General features: G+C 46.7%; 2 protein-coding genes across 2 annotated transcripts in view; both read right to left on the reverse strand.

Annotated features, from left to right (window-relative positions):
• pcsk1nl (proprotein convertase subtilisin/kexin type 1 inhibitor, like) overlaps positions 1–5,238 on the reverse strand; it is an 18,723-nt gene extending 13,485 nt beyond the window's left edge. Inside the window, exon 1 of the mRNA XM_031794859.1 lies at positions 4,926–5,238. Within this exon, the coding sequence (XP_031650719.1) occupies positions 4,926–5,033 (108 nt within the window). The 5' untranslated portion in view covers positions 5,034–5,238. The remainder of the gene's footprint in view (positions 1–4,925) is intronic.
• Positions 5,239–14,965: 9,727 nt separating this feature from the next.
• Positions 14,966–22,902, reverse strand: part of hdac6 (histone deacetylase 6) — a 41,268-nt gene continuing 33,331 nt past the window's right edge. Inside the window, 9 exon segments of the mRNA XM_031794861.1 lie at positions 14,966–15,786; positions 16,060–16,127; positions 16,334–16,383; positions 18,428–18,556; positions 19,296–19,442; positions 19,713–19,847; positions 20,378–20,880; positions 21,834–21,906; positions 21,908–22,009. Coding sequence (XP_031650721.1) covers positions 16,348–16,383; positions 18,428–18,556; positions 19,296–19,442; positions 19,713–19,847; positions 20,378–20,880; positions 21,834–21,906; positions 21,908–22,009 — 1,125 coding nt within the window. The 3' untranslated portion in view covers positions 14,966–15,786; positions 16,060–16,127; positions 16,334–16,347.

A 22,902-nucleotide genomic window follows, 5' to 3' on the forward strand; every position in this document is an offset into this window, starting at 1 on the left:
ATAGTAAATACTTCAGTAGACTACATCTATAATATGAAATACTTCAGTAGACTACATCTATAATAGTAAATACTTCAGTAGACTACATCTATAATATGAAATACTTCAGTAGACTACATCTATAATATTAAATACTTCAGTAGACTACATCTATAATATTAAATACTTCAGTAGACTACATCTATAATATTAAATACTTCAGTAGACTACATCTATAATATTAAATACTTCAGTAGACTACATCTATAATATTAAATACTTCAGTAGACTACATCTATAATATGAAATACTTCAGTAGACTACATCTATAATATTAAATACTTCAGTAGACTACATCTATAATATTAAAAGATTATTGCCATGAGGAAGGCCCAAAAAATAGTCAAAGACTCCAGTCACCCAAGACATAGACTGTTCTCTCTGCTACCGCACGGCAAGTGGTACCAAAGCACCAAGTCTAGGACCAAGAGGCTCTTTAACAGCTTCTACCCCCAAACCATAAACCTGCTGAACAGTCAAATGGCTACCCGGACTATTTACATTGACAGCCACCCCTTGTTTTTACACTGCTGCTACCTGTTTACTCTCTATGCAGTCACTTTACCCCTAGCTACATGTACAAATTACCTGGACTAACCTGTACCCCCGCACATTGACTCGGGTACCGGTACCCCCTGTATAAAGCCTCCACATTGACTCGGTACCGGTACCCCCTGTATAAAGCCTCCACATTGACTCGGTACCGGTACCCCCTGTATATAGCCTCCACATTGACTCGGTACCGGTACCCCCTGTATAAAGCCTCCACATTGACTCGGTACCGGTACCCCTGTATAAAGCCTCCACATTGACTCTGTACCGGTACCCCCTGTATATAGCCTCCACATTGACTCTGTACCGGTACCCCTGTATATAGCCTCCACATTGACTCTGTACCGGTACCCCCTGTATATAGCCTCCACATTGACTCTGTACCGGTACCCCCTGTATATAGCCTCCACATTGACTCTGTACCGTAATACCCTGTATATAGCCTCCACATTGACTCTGTACCGTAATACCCTGTATATAGCCTCCACATTGACTCTGTACCGGTTACCCCCTGTATATAGCCTCCACATTGACTCTGTACCGGTACCCCCTGTATATAGCCTCCACATTGACTCTGTACTGGTACCCCTGTATATAGCCTCCACATTGACTCTGTACTGGTACCCCCTGTATATAGCCTCCACATTGACTCTGTACCGGTACCCCCTGTATATAGCCTCCACATTGACTCTGTACCGTAATAACCTGTATATAGCCTCCACATTGACTCTGTACCGGTACCCCCTGTATATAGCCTCCACACTGACTCTGTACCGGTACCCCCTGTATAAAGCCTCCACATTGACTCGGTACCGGTTACCCCTGTATAAAGCCTCCACATTGACTCGGGTACCGGTACCCCTGTATAAAGCCTCCACATTGACTCGGTACCGGTACCCCTGTATAAAGCCTCCACATTGACTCTGTACCGGTACCCCCTGTATATAGCCTCCACATTGACTCTGTACCGGTACCCCTGTATATAGCCTCCACATTGACTCTGTACCCGGTACCCCCTGTATATAGCCTCCACATTGACTCTGTACCGGTACCCCCTGTATATAGCCTCCACATTGACTCTGTACCGTAATACCCTGTATATAGCCTCCACATTGACTCTGTACCGTAATACCCTGTATATAGCCTCCACATTGACTCTGTACCGGTACCCCCTGTATATAGCCTCCACATTGACTCTGTACCGGTACCCCCTGTATATAGCCTCCACATTGACTCTGTACCGGTACCCCTGTATATAGCCTCCACATTGACTCTGTACCGGTACCCCTGTATATAGCCTCCACATTGACTCTGTACCGGTACCCCCTGTATATAGCCTCCACATTGACTCTGTACCGGTACCCCTGTATATAGCCTCCACATTGACTCTGTACCAGTACCCCCTGTATATAGCCTCCACATTGACTCTGTACCGGTACCCCCTGTATATAGCCTCCACATTGACTCTGTACCGGTACCCCTGTATATAGCCTCCACATTGACTCTGTACCAGTACCCCCTGTATATAGCCTCCACATTGACTCTGTACCGTAATACCCTGTATATAGCCTCGTTATTGTTATGTCATTTTATTGTGTTATTTTTTACTTTAGTTCATTTAGTAAATATTTTCATAACCTAGTGTTGTAACCAGGGTGTAGTAACCTAGTGTTGTAACCAGGGTGTAGTAACCAGGGTGTAGTAACCTAGTGTTGTAACCAGGGTGTAGTAACCTAGTGTTGTAACCAGGGTGTAGTAACCAGGGTGTAGTAACCTAGTGTTGTAACCAGGGTGTAGTAACCAGGGTGTAGTAACCAGGGTGTAGTAACCAGGGTGTAGTAACCTAGTGTTGTAACCAGGGTGTAGTAACCAGGGTGTAGTAACCTAGTGTTGTAACCAGGGTGTAGTAACCAGGGTGTAGTAACCTAGTGTTGTAACCAGGGTGTAGTAACCTAGTGTTGTAACCAGGGTGTAGTAACCAGGGTGTAGTAACCTAGTGTTGTAACCAGGGTGTAGTAACCAGGGTTGGTAGTAACCAGGGTGTAGTAACCTAGGGTGGGTGTAGTAACCTAGTGTTGTAACCAGGGTGTAGTAACAGGGTGTAGTAACCTAGTGTTGTTACCAGGGTGTAGTAACCTAGTGTTGTAACCAGGGTGTAGTAACCTAGTGTTGTAACCAGGGTGTAGTAACCTAGTGTTGTAACCAGGGTGTAGTAACCTAGTGTTGTAACCAGGGTGTAGTAACCTAGTGTTGTACCAGGGTGTAGTAACCAGGGTGTAGTAACCTAGTGTTGTAACCTAGTGTTGTTACCAGGGTGTAGTAACCTAGTGTTGTAACCAGGGTGTAGTAACCTAGTGTTGTAACCAGGGTGTAGTAACCAGGGTGTAGTAACCAGGGTGTAGTAACCTAGTGTTGTAACCAGGGTGTAGTAACCTAGTGTTGTTACCAGGGTGTAGTAACCTAGTGTTTGTAACCAGGGTGTAGTAACCAGGGTGAAGTAACCAGGGTGTAGTAACCTAGTGTTGTAACCAGGGTGTAGTAACCTAGTGTTGTAACCAGGGTGTTGTAACCTAGTGTTGTAACCAGGGTGTAGTAACCAGGGTGAAGTAACCAGGGTGTAGTAACCTAGTGTTGTAACCAGGGTGTAGTAACCTAGTGTTGTAACCAGGGTGTAGTAACCAGGGTGTAGTAACCTAGTGTTGTAACCAGGGTGTAGTAACCAGGGTGTAGTAACCTAGTGTTGTAACCAGGGTGTAGTAACCTAGTGTTGTAACCAGGGTGTAGTAACCTAGTGTTGCAACCAGGGTGTAGTAACCTAGTGTTGTAACCAGGGTGTAGTAACCTAGTGTAGGGTGTAGTAACCTAGTGTAGTAACCAGGATGTAGTGTAGTAACCAGGATATAGTAACCAGGATGTAGTAACCTAATGTTGTAACCAGGGTGTAGTAACCAGGGTGTAGTAACCTAGTGTAGTAACCAGGATGTAGTGTAGTAACCTAGTGTTGTAACCAGGGGTGTAGTAACCTAGTGATGTAATAACCTAGTGTTGTAACCAGGGTGTAGTAACCTAGTGATGTAGTAACCTAGTGTTGTAACCAGGGTGTAGTAACCTAGTGTTGTAACCAGGGTGTAGTAACCTAGTGATGTAGTAACCTAGTGTTGTAACCTAGTGTTGTAACCAGGGTGTACTAACCTAGTGATATAGTAACCTAGTGTTGTAACCAGGGTGTAGTAACCTAGTGTTGTAACCAGGGTGTAGTAACCTAGTGTTGTAACCAGGGTGTAGTAACCTAGTGATGTAGTAACCTATAGTGTTGTAACCAGGGTGTAGTAACCTAGTGTTATAACCAGGGTGTAGTAACCTAGTGTTGTAACCAGGGTGTAGTAACCTAGTGATGTAGTAACCTAGTGTTGTAACCAGGGTGTAGTAACCTAGTGTTGTAACCAGGGTGTAGTAACCTAGTGATGTAGTAACCTAGTGTTGTAACCAGGGGGTAGTAACCTAGTGTTGTAACCAGGGTGTAGTAACCTATTGATGTAGTAACCTAGTGTTGTAACCAGGGTGTAGTAACCTAGTGTTGTAACCAGGGTGTAGTAACCTAGTGTTGTAACCAGGGTGTAGTAACCTAGTGATGTAGTAACCTAGTGTTGTAACCAGGGTGTAGTAACCTTACCCACCATTGTATATATTTTAGCTCTACATCACTGGCTGTGCTACTCATGCAGACACAACCTGACTCCTAGGTCCTGTACAGCAACAGCAGAGGTAACATCAGTGACGCACAGTTCCTGTCCAACATTCATCTCGTCTCTAACTTCCACCTCCGCCATCTCCCCCCTCCTCCATCCATCTCCATCTCCATCCCCCCCTCCCCCTCCCCATCTCTCCTCCACAGATAGATACTACCCGGAGCGGCAGGGTAGCCTAGTGGTTAGAGCGCTGGACTAGTAACTGAAAAGGTTGCTAGATCGAATCCCCGAGCTGACAAGGTAAAAATCTGTCGTTCTGCCCCTGAACAGTCCGTCATTGTAAATAAGAATTTGTTCTTAACTTACTTGCATGGTTAAATAAAGATAATAAAATCAACTATAGACAATAGATACTATCAGCAACAGATACTATAGACAAAAGATAGATACAACAGATAGATACTATAGAGAACAGATAGATACTATAGAAAAAAGATAGAGCCACATGCTGACTCATCATTACTAACACACAGGGAGGATCAAAATACCGAAACAATATAGCACTTTTTTTTTGTCGCTGCACCTGTGAGATGATGTGATCATGTGATGCTAGCATGTGCCTCTTTTGCGTTTCTCTATCTTTACCTTGGCGTCCAGCGGCAGCGGCGGGAGGAGGATGAGGAGAAGGAGGGCCGGGGAGACAGACAGCAGGAGGAACACGGAGCTGGAGTTAGTCGTCAAAAGGCCCGACATCCTTCAAGAGAAACGAGGCTGCCCCAACGAAGAGAAGACAAACAATGACTATCACCCAGAGGAGCCAGACAGGGAGAGATGAAAACGGGAGGGAGGGAGGAGCTAAACATCCAGAGAGAAGGGAGTGGGACAAGGAAGAAGACAGGAGGGAGGGAAGGGAGGAGGGAGGGAAGAAGAAGAGAGAGGGAAGATGAGCGCCCTGGAAAAGATGCCGTGAGGAAACGAATGTCAGAAGATACACTGACCTTGAATATCAGACTGTTATTATACTGTATGAATGACATTTTGTGAATTAAATATTATTTTCGCGTCAAATCGTCACCTGGCAACCCATCCCGTGTGGGATTCATTGACACATAAACAAACATTACAACAATTCACTATGGTAATTATGTAATCACTCTTCTTCCAGTGTTCTCTACATTGCGCATTGCATAAAGAGTGTAAATAATCAATAAATAACAGCAAATAAGGTTATCCAAACAAATACTTTTATCTCTAGAACAGTAAAATAATACACAAACATACAGTTGAAGTCTGAAGTTTACATACACCTTAGCCAAATACATTTAAACTCAGGTTTTCAAAATTCCTGACAGTTAATCAGAGTAAAGATTCCCTGTTCTTAGGTCAGTTAGGATCACCACTTTATTTTAAGAATGTGAAATGTCAGAATAATAGTAGAGAAAATGATTGATTTCAGCTTTTATTTCTTTCATCACATTCCCAGTGGGTCAGAAGTTTACAGAGACTCAATTATTATTTGGTAGCATTGCCTTGAAATGGTTTAACTTGGGTCAAACGTTACGGGTAGCCTTCCACAAGCTTCCCAAAATACACTTTTTCAGTTCTGCCCACAAATGTTCTATGGGATTGAGGTAAGGGCTTTGTGATGGTCACTCCAATACCATGACTTTTTTGTCCTTAAGCCATTTTTCCTCAATTTTGGTATGCATGCCCATTTGGAAGACCCATTTGCGACCAAGCTTTAACTTCCTGAGTGATGTCTTGAGATGTTGTTTCAAAATTATCCACATAATTTTCCTCCCTCATGATGCCATCTATTTTGTGAAGTGCACCAGTCCCTCCTGTAGCAAAGCACCCCCACAACATGATGCTGCCACCTCCGTGCTTCACGGTTGGGATGGTGTTCTTCAGCTTGCAAGCATCCCCTTTAGTGTTCTAAAAATCTCTGAAGCTGGACACTTACATTTTCCCTCACTAACTTTAAGCTAACATCAGCTATCTGAGCAGCTCACCGATCGTTGCAGCTGTACATAGTCCATCTGTAAATAGCCCATCCAATCTACCTACCTCATCCCCATATTGTTTTTATTTACTTTTCTGCTCTTTTGCACACCAGTATCACTACTTACACACCATCATCTGCTCATCTATCACTCCAGTGTTAGTGTTGTAACCAGGGTGTAGTAACCTAGTGATGTAGTAACCTAGTGTTGTAACCAGGGTGTAGTAACCTAGTGTTGTAACCAGGGTGTAGTAACCTAGTGATGTAGTAACCTAGTGTTGTAACCAGGGGGTAGTAACCTAGTGTTGTAACCAGGGTGTAGTAACCTATTGATGTAGTAACCTAGTGTTGTAACCAGGGTGTAGTAACCTAGTGTTGTAACCAGGGTGTAGTAACCTAGTGTTGTAACCAGGGTGTAGTAACCTAGTGATGTAGTAACCTAGTGTTGTAACCAGGGTGTAGTAACCTTACCCACCATTGTATATAAGCTAACATCAGCTATCATCAGCTATCTGAGCAGCTCACCGATCGTTGCAGCTGTACATAGTCCATCTGTAAATAGCCCATCCAATCTACCTACCTCATCCCCATATTGTTTTTATTTACTTTTCTGCTCTTTTGCACACCAGTATCACTACTTACACACCATCATCTGCTCATCTATCACTCCAGTGTTAATCTGCTAAATTGAAATTACTTTGCTACTATGGCCTATTTATTGCCTTACCTCCTCACACCATTTACACACACTGTTTATAGAATTTCTTTTTTTCTACTGTGTTATTCACTGTACGCTTGTTTACTCCATGTGTAACTCTGTGTTGTTGTTTCTGTCGCACTGCTTTGCTTTATATTGGCCAGGTCGCAGTTGTAAATGAGAACTTGTTCTCAACTAGCCTACCTGGTTAAATAAAGGTGAAATAAAAAATAAAAATAAACTGTATATATATATATATATATATTACCGTTCAAAAGTTTGGGTTCAGTTAGAAATGTCACATTTTTTGAAAGAAAAGCACATTTTATGTCCAATAAAATAACACCAAATTGATCAGAAATATCAATATCAATATCTTAGTCGACAATGTTAATGTTGTAAATGACTATTGTAGCTGGAAACTGCAGAGTTTTATGGAATATCTACGTAGGCGTACAGAGTCCCATTATCAGCAACCGTCACTCCTGTGTTCCAATGGCACATTGTGTTAGCTAATCCAAGTTTATCATTTTAAAAGGCTAATTGATCATTAGAAAACCGTTTTGCAATTATGTTAGCACAGCTGAAAACTGTTGTGCTGATTAAAGAATCAATAAAACTGGCCATCTTTAGACTAGTTGAGTATCTGGAGCATCAGCATTTGTGGGTTCGATAACAGGTTCAAAATGGCCAGAAGGATTAATGATAAGCTCCTTTTTTCAATTTTCATCCAAAATGACATACCCAAATCTAACTGCCTGAAGCTCAGGACCTGAAGCAAGGATATGCATATTATTGGTACCATTTGAAAGGGAACACGTTCAACCATCCTGTGGAATGGTCCCGAAGAAGCTAATAATACTCCCCCGTCTCCTCTAACAATACTCCCCCGTCTCCTCTAACAATGCTATATCCCATCTAACAATACTCCCCCCGTCTCCTCTAACAATGCTATATCCCATCTAACAATACTCCCCCGTCTCCTCTAACAATACTCCCCCGTCTCCTCTAATAATACTCCCCCGTCTCCTCTAACAATACTCCCCGTCCCCTCTAACAATACTCCCTCATCTCCTCTAACAATACTCCCCCGTCTCCTCTAACAATACTCCCCGTCCCCTCTAACAATACTCCCTCATCTCCTCTAACAATACTCCCCCGTCTCCTCTAACAATACTCCCTCATCTCCTCTAACAATACTCCCCCGTCTCCTCTGACAATACTCCCTCATCTCCTCTAACAATACTCCCTCATCTCCTCTAACAATACTCCCCCATCTCCTCGGACAATACTCCCCCATCCCATCTAACAATACTCTGTCTCCTCTAACAATACTCCCCCATCTCATTTGACTATACTCCCCCATCTCCTCTAGCAATACTCCCTTGTCTACTCTAACAGTACTATATCTCCTCTAAAAAATACTCCCTCATCTCCTCTAACAATACTCCCTCATCTCCTCTAACAATACTCTCCCATCTCCTCTAACAATACTCCCTCATCTCCTCTAACAATACTCTCCCATTCCATCTAACAATACTCTCCCATTCCATCTAACAATACTCTCTCATCTCCTCTAACAATACTCCCGTCTCCTCTAACAATACTCTCCCATCTCCTCTAACAATACTCCCTCATCTCCTCTAACAATACTCCCCCGTCTCCTCTAACAATACTCTCCCATCTCCTCTAACAATACTCCCTCATCTCCTCTAACAATACTCTCCCATCTCCTCTAATAGTACTATATCTCCTCTAACAATACTTCCCCATCCCATCTACCAATACTCCCTCATCTCCTCTAATAGTACTCCCTTGTCTACTCTAACAGTACTATATCTCCTCTAAAAATACTCCCTCATCTCCTCTAACAATACTTCCCCATCTACTCTAATAATACTATATATCCTCTAACAATACTCCCCCATCCCGTCTAACAATACTTCCCCATCTCCTCTAACAATACTCCCTCATCTCCTCTAACAATACTCCCCTATCCCATCTAACAATACTCCCCCATCCCGTCTAACAATACTCCCCATCTCCTCTAACAATACTACCCCATCTCCTCAAACAATACTCCCCATCTCCTCCCCATAGGTGACGTTGTTGCCGGTGATGTCTGGTGAGGACCTGCCTTACAACAGGCCTACAAGCCCTCAGTCCAGCCTCTCTCAGCCTATTGCGGACAGTCTGAGCACTGATGGAGGGATTGTGCGTTCCTGGTGTAACTCGGGCAGTTGTTGTTGCCATCCTGTAGCTGTCCCGGTGTGATGTTCTGATGTACCGATCCCGTGCAGGTGTTGTTACACGTGGTCTGCCACTGCGAGGACGATCAGCTGTCTCCCTGTAGCGCTGTCTTAGGCATCTCACAGTACGGACATTGCAATTTACTGCTGTCCTCATTCCTCCTTGCAGCACGTTCACGCAGATGAGCAGGGACCCTGGGCATCGTTCTTTTGGAGTTTTTCAGTCAGTAGAAAGGCCTCTTTAGTGTCCTAAGTTTTCCCCATCTCCTCTATAATAATACTATATCCTACTAATAATGCTCTCCGTCTCCTATAATAATACTATATCCTCTAATAATCCTCTCCACCTCCTCTAATACTCTCCACCTCCTCTAATACTCTCCACTTCCTCTAATACTCTCAACCTCCTCTAATACTCTCCACCTCCTCTAATACTCTCCACCTCCTCTAATACTCTCCACCTCCTCCTCTAATACTCTCCACTTCCTCTAATACTCCCCACCTCCTCTAATCCTCTCCACTTCCTCTAATACTCTCCACCTCCTCTAATACTCTCCACCTCCTCTAATACTCTCCACCTCCTCTAATCCTCTCCACTTCCTCTAATACTCTCCACTTCCTCTAATACTCTCAACCTCCTCTAATACTCTCCACCTCCTCTAATACTCTCCACCTCCTCCTCTAATACTCTCCACCTCCTCCTCTAATACTCTCCACTTCCTCTAATACTCCCCACCTCCTCTAATCCTCTCCACTTCCTCTAATACTCTCCACCTCCTCTAATACTCTCCACCTCCTCTAATCCTCTCCACCTCCTCTAATACTCTCCACCTCCTCCTCTAATACTCTCCACCTCCTCCTCTAATACTCTCCACCTCCTCTAATACTCTCCACCTCCTCTAATCCTCTCCACCTCCTCTAATACTCTCCACCTCCTCCTCTAATACTCTCCACCTCCTCCTCTAATACTCTCCACCTCCTCCTCTAATACTCTCCACCTCCTCTAATACTCTCCACTTCCTCCTCTAATAATGCTCCCCGTCTCCTATAATAATGCTCTCCGTCTCCTATAATAATGATATATCCTAATAATGCTCTCCGTCTCCTATAATAATGATATATCCTAATAATGCTCTCCGTCTCCTATAATAATGATATATCCTAATAATGCTCTCCGTCTCCTATAATAATGATATATCCTAATAATGCTCTCCGTCTCCTATAATAATGATATATCCTAATAATGCTCTCCGTCTCCTATAATAATGATATATCCTAATAATGCTCTCCTCTATCTACTGTTCTTGTTTTTTTTTCATAGTAGAAAGATGAGATACTAGCTGTGCCCTTATGGTAGAAAGATGAGATACTAGCTGTGCCCTTATGGTAGAAAGATGAGATACTAGCTGTGCCCTCATGGTAGAAAGATGAGATACTAGCTGTGCCCTTATGGTAGAAAGATGAGATACTAGCGGTGCCCTCATGGTAGAAAGATGAGATACTAGCTGTGCCCTTATGGTAGAAAGATGAGATACTAGCTGTGCCCTCATGGTAGAAAGATGAGATACTAGCGGTGCCCTCATGGTAGAAAGATGAGATACTAGCTGTGCCCTTATGGTAGAAAGATGAGATACTAGCTGTGCCCTTATGGTAGAAAGATGAGATACTAGCTGTGCCCTTATGGTAGAAAGATGAGATACTAGCGGTGCCCTCATGGTAGAAAGATGAGATACTAGCTGTGCCCTTATGGTAGAAAGATGAGATACTAGCTGTGCCCTCATGGTAGAAAGATGAGATACTAGCTGTGCCCTTATGGTAGAAAGATGAGATACTAGCTGTGCCCTTATGATAGAAAGATGAGATACTAGCTGTGCCCTTATGGTAGAAAGATGAGATACTAGCTGTGCCCTTATGGTAGAAAGATGAGATACTAGCTGTGCCCTTATGGTAGAAAGATGAGATACTAGCGGTGCCCTCATGGTAGAAAGATGAGATACTAGCTGTGCCCTTATGGTAGAAAGATGAGATACTAGCTGTGCCCTCATGGTAGAAAGATGAGATACTAGCTGTGCCCTTATGGTAGAAAGATGAGATACTAGCTGTGCCCTTATGATAGAAAGATGAGATACTAGCTGTGCCCTTATGTTAGAAAGATGAGATACTAGCTGTGCCCTTATGGTAGAAAGATGAGATACTAGCTGTGCCCTTATGGTAGAAAGATGAGATACTAGCTGTGCCCGTATGGGGGAAAGATGAGATACTAGCTGTGCCCTTATGGTGTCTGTGACAGCATGGGCAGCACCATTGAGACCATCTCCATTTTAAAGTAGGCAATTACATTTTCTTCTTGTGTGTTTGAAAAATAACAAAGCTTAAACCTTGTGTCATTCATTGTTCTGAATCTATTATCCTGTATAAATAGATACATTAATTGAATGCAATGGCCACTGACAGGGTCACGAAGCACAGGTGCAATACAGTCATTATGGATCATCACATCTCTAACAGAAACTCCAGCACAAAAACCACTCGGGGGAAAAGTTGATCCAAAAAATGATTACAATTTCAAACCATAACGGCATATTTAAAATAAATATTTTTAAAAAAAAGGTAGACAAAACTGATTTTATTCTAAGAGTTACAATGATTCTGTTTCCATAATAATAGCAAAGTATAACAGTATAAAATGGTATTGGCATTAGATGTATGTGCTTTAGATAGAGAAAGTAAAGAACATGAAAATTGTACTATAATTATACAATTGAACATTTGTAAGATATCAATGCTCAGAAACATAATATTGCTTTAAATGAGAGAGGTTTGAGGGTGATACATACAACCAATAAATATAACAAGGCAACCGTACACATGTTGTCCCCCACAAATTATGATGTTCAAAGTTTGGAATTTCAGTTGATTACTATATCTCTATGGCGAGAGACGCATCACTCAAGTTTCATCAAATTGGGGCGAGAGGTGGCGCGTGATATTACGCGTGACTAATGTACGAACGGACAGAGACAGATCCAGCCCCCCTCTGATTTCATCGTGGGGGACAATAATAAGCTAAATTAAAATGACAGAGCCCTCCACACAACCTCTCCAATCAGAGCCCTCCACACAACCTCTCCGATCAGAGCCCTCCACACAACCTCTCCGATCAGAGCCATCCGCACAACCTCTCCGATCAGAGCCCTCCACACAACCTCTCCAATCAGAGCCCTCCACACAACCTCTCCAATCAGAGCCCTCCACACAACCTCTCCAATCAGAGCCCTCCACACAACCTCTCCGATCAGAGCCCTCCACACAACCTCTCCAATCATAGCCATCCGCACAACCTCTCCAATCAGAGCCCTCCGCACAACCTCTCCAATCAGAGCCCTCCACACAACCTCTCCAATCAGAGCCCTCCACACAACCTCTCCAATCAGAGCCCTCCGCACAACCTCTCCAATCAGAGCCCTCCACACAACCTCTCCAATCAGTCTTGCGAGAAAGACAGCTTGATGAGTAAGTTCTGTCTCGTATGACTGTTGGGTGTATTACTAACCACCATCAAAAAAGGCTACAGAAAACATATAGTCCCCCATGAACGATGCAGGGCCCCACCTTGGGCCAATCAGTTTTATTTTTTATAAATGCCAGATCTCTATGGCAAGACGCATCATTCCCCCAAGTTTCGTCAAAATCGGGACAGTGGTGTCTGAGATATAGCGTGGGTTAGACAGACTCATTTCCCTTAGTACGTGTGCCAAATTTCTGCACACACTGAGTGAAACAGATCAAGAGATATAAACATGTGCCTGTTATAGCGCCACCGTGTGGTCGATACTGAATGTTCTTGCATATGTTTAGTCTTGACAGTGTTTGCAACAGGTGTACCAAATTGAGTTTCAATACGAATATCCTTGACTGATTGACATGCATTTATGTGCCAGACCACACCCACATTGTTTATTGGTCAATAGCGTCCATGTTGTTTTAGGTACTAGTCTGGAAAATACTGTGTTAAGAGACTTTTGTCCATAGATGCTACATACCAAGTTTCATGCAGATCGGTCATTCGGTGCCAGACGCGATGTCGTTTTAAGTGTGCTTCATAAAATTCAAAATGGCGGAAATGTCTTAATGGCAGACCTTATGGGTACCTGAGGCAAATGTGTTTCTTGTGAGGAGAGGGACCTATGTACCGAATTCCATGACTTTAGGTCAACTGGGGTGAGGGGCGTGACCTTTCAAAGTTTTCATTTACATTCTGTTATAGCGGCACCATCTGGCCAATTAGTGTACATTTTTAAATGCCGGATCTCTATGGCAAGATGCATCATTCACCCAAAAATTTTATCAAAATTGTGGCAGTGCTGTGTGAGATATCGCGTGTGACTAAAGTACGAACGTACAGACGGAGACAGATCCACAGTGCCCTCGCAGATTTAATCTTGGGGGACAATAGTACTTCACTTGGAAACTATGGGGTTAAAGTAAGCTAGCTTTGTCCTGCTGCTGATGAAAAGTCTTCGCAGAAAACCAAACTGAACGATGCGTCCCAAAATGGGACCATACTCCTTATATAGCGCACTACTTTTGACCAGAGCCTGGGCACTATATAGGAATAGGATGCCACTTGGGACGCACCCTTTAATTAGCCTACTACACCAAGTGAAGTGACCCATTGTCAAATCAAACAGCTGAGAGCTTTTGTAAGAATCAATATTTAAAAAAAGGTTGGATTCTGAATTATTATTATTTAGATCCACGGCAACAGAGGACAGCTGAATTAACCACGGTGAGGACAGCTGAATGAACCACGGTGAGGACAGCTAAATGAACCACGGTGAGGACAGCTGAATGAACCACGGTGAGGACAGCTAAATGAACCACGGTGAGGACAGCTGAATGAACCACGGTGAGGACAGCTAAATGAACCACGGTGAGGACAGCTGAATGAACCACGGTGAGGACAGCTAAATTAACCACGGTGAGGACAGCTGAATGAACCACGGTGAGGACAGCTAAATGAACCACGGTGAGGACAGCTGAATGAACCACGGTGAGGACAGCTAAATTAACCACGGTGAGGACAGCTAAATGAACCACGGTGAGGACAGCTAAATGAACCACGGTGAGGACAGCTGAATGAACCACGGTGAGGACAGCTAAATGAACCACGGTGAGGACAGCTGAATGAACCACGGTGAGGACAGCTAAATTAACCACAGTGAGGACAGCTGAATGAACCACGGTGAGGACAGCTAAATGAACCACGGTGAGGACAGCTAAATGAACCACGGTGAGGACAGCTAAATGAACCACGGTGAGGACAGCTAAATGAACCACAGTGAGGACAGCTGAATGAACCACGGTGAGGACAGCTAAATGAACCACGGTGAGGACAGCTGAATGAACCACGGTGAGGACAGCTAAATTAACCACGGTGAGGACAGCTGAATGAACCACGGTGAGGACAGCTAAATTAACCACAGTGAGGACAGCTGAATGAACCACGGTGAGGACAGCTAAATGAACCACGGTGAGGACAGCTAAATGAACCACGGTGAGGACAGCTAAATGAACCACGGTGAGGACAGCTAAATGAACCACAGTGAGGACAGTTAAATGAACCACAGTGAGGACAGCTGAATGAACCACGGTGAGGACAGCTAAATGAACCACGGTGAGGACAGCTAAATGAACCACGGTGAGGACAGTTAAATGAACCACAGTGAGGACAGAGTAGCTTCATAGACATATATTTTGGATAAGAGAGGTTTTGGCAAATACAATGAACTGAGAACAGTCAATGAGTCCAATGTATTTAAAACAAAGATGATATTTACAATAACGTATGACTGATGTTAGCGCTAATATTTAAGCCAACATAATCACTGGTCTGATGCATGTTGTGCTTGATGGTACTGTACTCATTGACATTAGGCTGGGGAGAAAGGGAGGGAGGGAAAGAAAGAGGGAAAGAAAGAAAGAAAGGAGAGAGAGAGAAAGGAGAGAGAGACAGAAAGAGAGAGAGACACAGGGTGAGAAAGAGAGAGGGAGAGAGCGAGAGTGACAAAGACAGACAGACAAGTGAGAATATAAAGAGAGATTTAAAGGCACAGTCACGTCTGCCAAGCAAGCAGAGGCACTAACAATAGCACCGAGACCAGAACAGGAAGTCTTTTATATTTTGCTTTCATAACAACATATGTTCCATGTCCTCTCTCTTTCTGTGTGTTGTCGTCCATGTATGGCGAGGGGCATGTCTCTCTCTCTCTCTCTCTCTCTCGTCCATGTATGGCGAGGGGCATGTCTCTCTCTCTCTCCCTCTCTCTCTCTCTCTCTCTCTCTCTCTCTCTCGTCCATGTATGGCTTCAGTTAGAGAGGGGCATGTCTCTCTCTCTCTCCCTCTCTCTCTCTCTCTCTCGTCCATGTATGGCTTCAGTTAGAGAGGGGCATGTCCTCTCTCTTTCTGTGTGTTGTCGTCCATGTATGGCGAGGGGCATGTCTCTCTCTCGTCCATGTATGGCTTCAGTTAGAGAGGGGCATGTCTCTCTCTCTCTCCCTCGTCCATGTATGGCTTCAGTTAGAGAGGGGCATGTCTCTCTCTCTCCCTCCCTCTCTCGTCCATGTATGGCTTCAGTTAGAGAGGGGCATGTCCTCTCTCTCTCTCTCTCTCCTCTCCTCTCTCTCTCTCTCTCTCTCTCTCTCCTCTCTCTCTTCTGCTCTCTTCTCTCTCTCTCTCTCTCTCTCGTCTCTCTCCTTCTTCTCTCGTCTCTCTTCTCTCTCTCTCTCCTCTCTCTCTCTCTCTCTCTCTCTCTCTCTCTCTCTCTCTCCTCTCTCTCTCTCTCTCTCTCTCTCTCTCTCTCTCTCGTCCATGTATGGCTTCAGTTAGAGAGGGGCATGTCCTCTCTCTTTCTGTGTGTTGTCGTCCATGTATGGCGAGGGGCATGTCTCTCTCTCGCTCTCTCTCTCTCTCTCTCTCTCTCTCGTCATGTATGGCTTCAGTTAGAGAGGGGGCATGTCTCCTCTCTCTCTCTCTCTTCTCTCTCTCTCTCCTCTTCTCTCTCTTCTCTCCTCGTCCAGTATGGCTTCAGTTAGAGAGGGGCATGTCCTCTCCAAACTTCATACAGTGGGCAGCGTTCTTGGCTTCAACACCATCTGGACAACAACAGGTAGAAGGGCAGGAGAGAAATAAAAGGAGAGAAAGAAGAGATTTAAGCACATGGGGAACATCATAAAGAAAATACCTTTTCACACAGCATTATTCCTAGCCTCAGACTACTACTGGCCCTGTGCTATCTTCACACAAGCAGAGTACGGTCTTCACACAAGCAGAGTATTCTGAAACCAACGGTCAACTTTATGGGAAAATTCTAATTAGGTAACAAAGTAACTGATTGGTTAGCCCTGAAAAGTTGGTGCTAACCCTGCTCCAGAGCATAGCCAGCTAGCCCTGTGCTAAGGTTGGTGCTAACCCTGCTCTAGAGCACAGCCAGCTAGCCCTGGGCTAAGGTTGGTGCTAACCCTGATCTAGAGCACAGCCAGCTAGCCCTGGGCTAAGGTTGGTGCTAACCCTGCTCTAGAGCACAGCCAGCTAGCCCTGGGCTAAGGTTGGTGCTAACCCTGCTCTAGAGCACAGCCAGCTAGCCCTGGGCTAAGGTTGGTGCTAACCCTGCTCTAGAGCACAGCCAGCTAGCCCTGGGCTAAGGTTGGTGCTAACCCTGCTCTAGAGCACAGCCAGCTAGCCCTGGGCTAAGGTTGGTGCTAACCCTGCTCCAGAGCACAGCCAGCTAGCCCTGGGCTAAGGTTGGTGCTAACCCTGCTCCAGAGCACAGCCAGCTAGCCCTGGGCTAAGGTTGGTGCTAACCCTGCTCTAGAGCACAGCCAGCTAGCCCTGGGCTAAGGTTGGTGCTAACCCTGCTCCAGAGCACAGCCAGCTAGCCCTGGGCTAAGGTTGGTGCTAACCCTGCTCTAGAGCACAGCCAGCTAGCCCTGGGCTAAGGTTGGTGCTAACCCTGCTCTAGAGCACAGCCAGCTAGCCCTGGGCTAAGGTTGGTGCTAACCCTGCTCTAGAGCACAGCCAGCTAGCCCTGGGCTAAGGTTGGTGCTAACCCTGCTCTAGAGCACAGCCAGCTAGCCCTGGGCTAAGGTTGGTGCTAACCCTGCTCTAGAGCACAGCCAGCTAGCCCTGGGCTAAGGTTGGTGCTAACCCTGCTCTAGAGCACAGCCAGCTAGCCCTGGGCTAAGGTTGGTGCTAACCCTGCTCCAGAGCACAGCCAGCTAGCCCTGGGCTAAGGTTGGTGCTAACCCTGCTCTAGAGCACAGCCAGCTAGCCCTGGGCTAAGGTTGGTGCTAACCCTGCTCTAGAGCACAGCCAGCTAGCCCTGGGCTAAGGTTGGTGCTAACCCTGCTCTAGAGCACAGCCAGCTAGCCCTGGGCTAAGGTTGGTGCTAACCCTGCTCTAGAGCACAGCCAGCTAGCCCTGGGCTAAGGTTGGTGCTAACCCTGCTCTAGAGCACAGCCAGCTAGCCCTGGGCTAAGGTTGGTGCTAACCCTGCTCTAGAGCACAGCCAGCTAGCCCTGGGCTAAGGTTGGTGCTAACCCTGCTCCAGAGCACAGCCAGCTAGCCCTGGGCTAAGGTTGGTGCTAACCCTGCTCTAGAGCACAGCCAGCTAGCCCTGGGCTAAGGTTGGTGCTAACCCTGCTCTAGAGCACAGCCAGCTAGCCCTGGGCTAAGGTTGGTGCTAACCCTGCTCTAGAGCACAGCCAGCTAGCCCTGGGCTAAGGTTGGTGCTAACCCTGCTCTAGAGCACAGCCAGCTAGCCCTGGGCTAAGGTTGGTGCTAACCCTGCTCTAAAGCAGCCAGCTAGCCCTGGGCTAAGGTTGGTGCTAACCCTGCTCTAGAGCACAGCCAGCTAGCCCTGGGCTAAGGTTGGTGCTAACCCTGCTCTAGAGCACAGCCAGCTAGCCCCGGGCTAAGGTTGGTGCTAACCCTGCTCTAGAGCACAGCCAGCTAGCCCTGGGCTAAGGTTGGTGCTAACCCTGCTCTAGAGCACAGCCAGCTAGCCCTGGGCTAAGGTTGGTGCTAACCCTGCTCTAGAGCACAGCCAGCTAGCCCTGGGCTAAAAAGTGAACGAGTGAAATTGTGAAAACTTGTTGTTGTGTTGCAAACTTATTCGATTTGACCCGCTCCTCCTCTCACCTGGTTGTGGACGTAGGCCTGACAGGAGTAACACCAGACCGACAGGTCAGCGAAGCTCAGCACCAGCCGGTGTTCTGACGACACGCCGTGGGTTAACATGTGCTGGTTGACATAGCGACCACAGTACACCTAGCGAAGACAAAAAACACTAGTCAAGAGAATGGCATGTTACATCTCGCTATGATGTCAAAACACTAAATCGAGGACAACAAAGTTAATTGTATATCTTATTGCCGACAATATATTTATCTTCATACTAAGAAGAGCGTTGCTTTGTGGTTGATAAAGAATTTCTAAAGTTGTTTAAATGAAATGTACATGAATAGAAGTGATTCTGTTAAGATGTAGACGCGGGCCGACCTCTAGACGCGGGCCGACCTCTAGACGCGGGTAGAGGTCGACCTCTAGACGCGGGTAGAGGTCGACCTCTAGACGCGGGTAGAATTCCGACCTCTAGACGCGGGTAGAGGTCCGACCTCTAGACGCGGGTAGAGGTCCGACCTCTAGACGCGGGTAGAGGTCCGACCTCTAGACGCGGGTAGAGGTCCGACCTCTAGACGCGGGTAGAGGTCCGACCTCTAGACGCGGGTAGAGGTCCGACCTCTAGACGCGGGTAGAGGTCCGACCTCTAGACGCGGGTAGAGGTCCGACCTCTAGACGCGGGTAGAGGTCCGACCTCTAGACGCGGGTAGAGGTCCGACCTCTAGACGCGGGTAGAGGGTCGACCTCTAGACGCGGGTAGAGGTCCGACCTCTAGACGCGGGTAGAAGTCCGACCTCTAGACGCGGGTAGAAGTCCGACCTCTAGACGCTGATACTGGAGATGATGTGAGGTTAAGAGGACAGGAAGTGTCCTTTGTTTCCAGTACCTTGTAGCAGCAGAGACAGATCCAGTTCTCAGTGTCGGTTCCACAGTCCTCACAGGGCCGAAACACATCTATACCTCCAACAGGAACAGGCCTCACTGAGTCTAGGTGGGGGCACCAGGACAGGGGATCCACCACGTACATGGTGCTCTGGGTGGGGGGTGGGGGGGGTGTTTGGGAGAAAAAAAAAGGCGAAAATTGCTCTCTTGAAAATACTGAAAAGTTACATGAGATTTCTGCCTCAATCGTAAATGATCTTCGGCGTACTGAGATTTTAGACAATTTTTCTTTTACTTTGTATTTTAGACAAGACCTGGAGGGGTTGGATCCGCAGTTCTACCGATAACACCTCAACAAATCATAACTTAATATGAAAGGAGAAAATATATATATATTTTAAAAACAGAATATCATCTGTACCCCGTCCACATCCTGGTTTCCACAGAACAGCTCAAACACCGGCTCCTTGGAGCAACCAGACGCCCCTTCCACCTCCACCGCACCTCTCTCCTGGTCTCCCTTGGTAACTGGGTCTGAGGCAACCATGGCGACCGCCTAGGATGGTAATTCAGTAACAATGTATCTAGCCAGTCGAGAAAAGGTTCGCATTTTCAATCATTGATAACCTTGAGGTGAAAATAAACCCTGTCTGTTTCTGATGGAGGTCAGAGTCGAAGGCCTGCATTTTAAAAATGTTTATTAACCTTCATTTAACTAGGCATGTCAGTTAAGAACACATTCTTATTTACAATAGGAACAATGGGGTTTATCTGCCTTGTTCAGAGTCAGAACGTCAGTTTTGGGGGATTCGATCTAGCAACCTTTCGGTTAACTTGTCCAACGCTCTAACCACTAGGCTACCTCCCACCCCAAAAGTTTAGTTGATCCAATCCCCATGAGTTCACACAGAAGTACACAAATGATCTAAAAACAGAGAGCAGGGATCTCGGCCAAAAGCTTACATCCAAAGTGGCACCCTATTCCCTACATAGTGCACTACTTTGGATAGGGCTCTGGTCAAGAGTAGTGCACTAGGGAATAGGGTGTCGTTTGGTATGCGACCATGACTTCACACGGTTCCTTACCGGCGTCTCTGTCTCGTCAGGCGTTGGTTGGAGAATCTCTGGCTTATTTGGAACAGCTTCCGTCTTCACCTTAACAACAGGGCTCTTCATAGGACTGAGCCTCACCTTCGACCTGGCTCCACCCACAGGGACAGACGCTGGGCTGGGATTGGCTGAGGTACTTTGGTTTAGGTCGAGTGACACCAGTCCCTTTGTGAGGTCATCTAGGTCAAGGTCGCCCCGATCACCAGAGGGCAGAGGTGTGGTCTGAGATGTGGTCTGAGGTGTGGTCTGAGGTGTGGTCTGAGGTGTGGTCTGAGGTGTGGTCTGAGGTGTGGTCTGAGGTGTGGTCTGAGGTGTGGTCTGAGATGTGGTCTGAGGTGTGGTCTGAGGTGTGGTCTGGGGTGACCCCTGACCAGGGCTTGCCCAGCCCTGGTTACCCTGTCTGGGAGACTTCTTGCCCTTAGAAGTCCTCTTCCCTCGGGGTTTGGGGTTTGGCAGAGACAGACGGAGAGTATCTGGAACTGATTAGAGAGAAAACAATACAGGGAAAACATTACATCCCCCTGGTATACGGCTCCCCCCTGGTATACGGCTCCCCCCTGGTATACGGCTCCCCCCTGGTATACGGCTCCCCCTGGTATACGGCTCCCCCTGGTATACGGCTCCCCCTGGTATACGGCTCTCCCCCTGGTATACGGCTCCCCCTGGTATACGGCTCCCCCTGGTATACGGCTCCCCCTGGTATACGGCTCCCCCTGGTATACGGCTCCCCCTGGTATACGGCTCCCCCTGGTATACGGTTCCCCCTGGTATACGGCTCTCCCCCTGGTATACGGCTCTCCCCCTGGTATACGGCTCCCCCTGGTATACGGCTCCCCCTGGTATACGGCTCCCCCTGGTATACGGCTCCCCCCTGGTATACGGCTCCCCCTGGTATACGGCTCCCCCTGGTATACGGCTCCCCCTGGTATACGGCTCCCCCTGGTATACGGCTCCCCCTGGTATACGGCTCCCCCTGGTATACGGCTCCCCCCGGGTATACGGCTCCCCCCGGTATACGGCTCCCCCTGGTATACGGCTCCCCCTGGTATACGGCTCCCCCTGGTATACGGCTCCCCCTGGTATACGGCTCCCCCTGGTATACGGCTCCCCCTGGTATACGGCTCCCCCTGGTATACGGCTCCCCCTGGTATACGGCTCCCCCTGGTATACGGCTCCCCCCTGGTATACGGCTCCCCCTGGTATACGGCTCCCCCTGGTATACGGCTCCCCCTGGTATACGGCTCCCCCCTGGTATACGGCTCCCCCTGGTATACGGCTCCCCCTGGTATACGGCTCCCCCTGGTATACGGCTCCCCCTGGTATACGGCTCCCCCTGGTATACACATCCTGTCATTTTAAACAGATGATGAAACAAAAATAATTTGCTAAAATTCTGATTCCTGAGAGTTCCAGACAGAGAAACAGGACTCACGTTGTATCCTGAGGGACAGCCAATAGGCGGAGTGGGTGCGTATGACCTTGTTGATGCTGACTGCTGCGTTGGGGTGAGGTGGGGGGCAAGGGAGGCAGGGGCAGAGCGGGGTCTCCCAGGAGAATGCTGGTGCAGGCAGACATAGACTCCGAAATGGCAGTCAGGTTATAACCACCCTGTAGAGGTGCGGGAGAGAATGTTTCACACTTCCTGCTCTGACATTGCTGACAGCTACATTGAGGAGAAATGTACTTACTATGACTGTGATATGTAGCTGTGTCATCTAGCTATCTTCTGATGAATGCACTAAATAAGTCACTAATAAATGACAAAGGTAAATGTCCTTATGGCAAATCAAATCAAATGTATTTATAAAGCCCTTCGTACATCAGCTGATGTCACAAAGTGCTGTACAGAAACCCAGCCTAAAACCCCAAACAGCAAGCAATGCAGGTGTAAAAGCACGGTGGCTAGGAAAAACTCCCTAGAAAGGCCAAAACCTAGGAAGAAACCTAGAGAGGAACCAGGCTATGAGGGGTGGCCAGTCCTCTTCTGGCTGTGACGGGTGGAGTTTATAACAGAACATGACCAAGATGTTCAAATGTTCATAAATGACCAGCATGGTCGAATAATAATAATCACAGTGGTTGTCGAGGGTGCAGCAAGTCAGCACCAGATGGTGTCAAGAAGGTGTCTGTGTATTTTGTATTTAACAAAGATCCCCATTGGTTGCTGCTACACATCCTGGGGTTCATTATGGATCCCCATTGGTTGCTGCCAAGGCAGCAGCTACTCTTCCTGGGGTTTATTAAGGATCCCCATGAGTTCCTCCCAAGGCAGCAGCTACTCTTCCTGGGGTTTATTATGGATCCCCATTAGTTCCTGCCAAGGCAGCAGCTACTCTTCCTGGGGTTTATTATGGATCCCCATTAGTTCCTACCAAGGCAGCAGCTACTCTTCCTGGGGTTTATTATGGATCCCCATTAGTTCCTGTCAAGGCAGCAGCTACTCTTCCTGGGGTTTATTAGGGATTCAGGCCAAAAAGTTCAATCTTGGTTTTGTCAGACCA

This window comes from Oncorhynchus kisutch, linkage group LG17 (assembly GCF_002021735.2).
Source record: "Oncorhynchus kisutch isolate 150728-3 linkage group LG17, Okis_V2, whole genome shotgun sequence".
Lineage (NCBI taxonomy): Eukaryota > Metazoa > Chordata > Actinopteri > Salmoniformes > Salmonidae > Oncorhynchus > Oncorhynchus kisutch.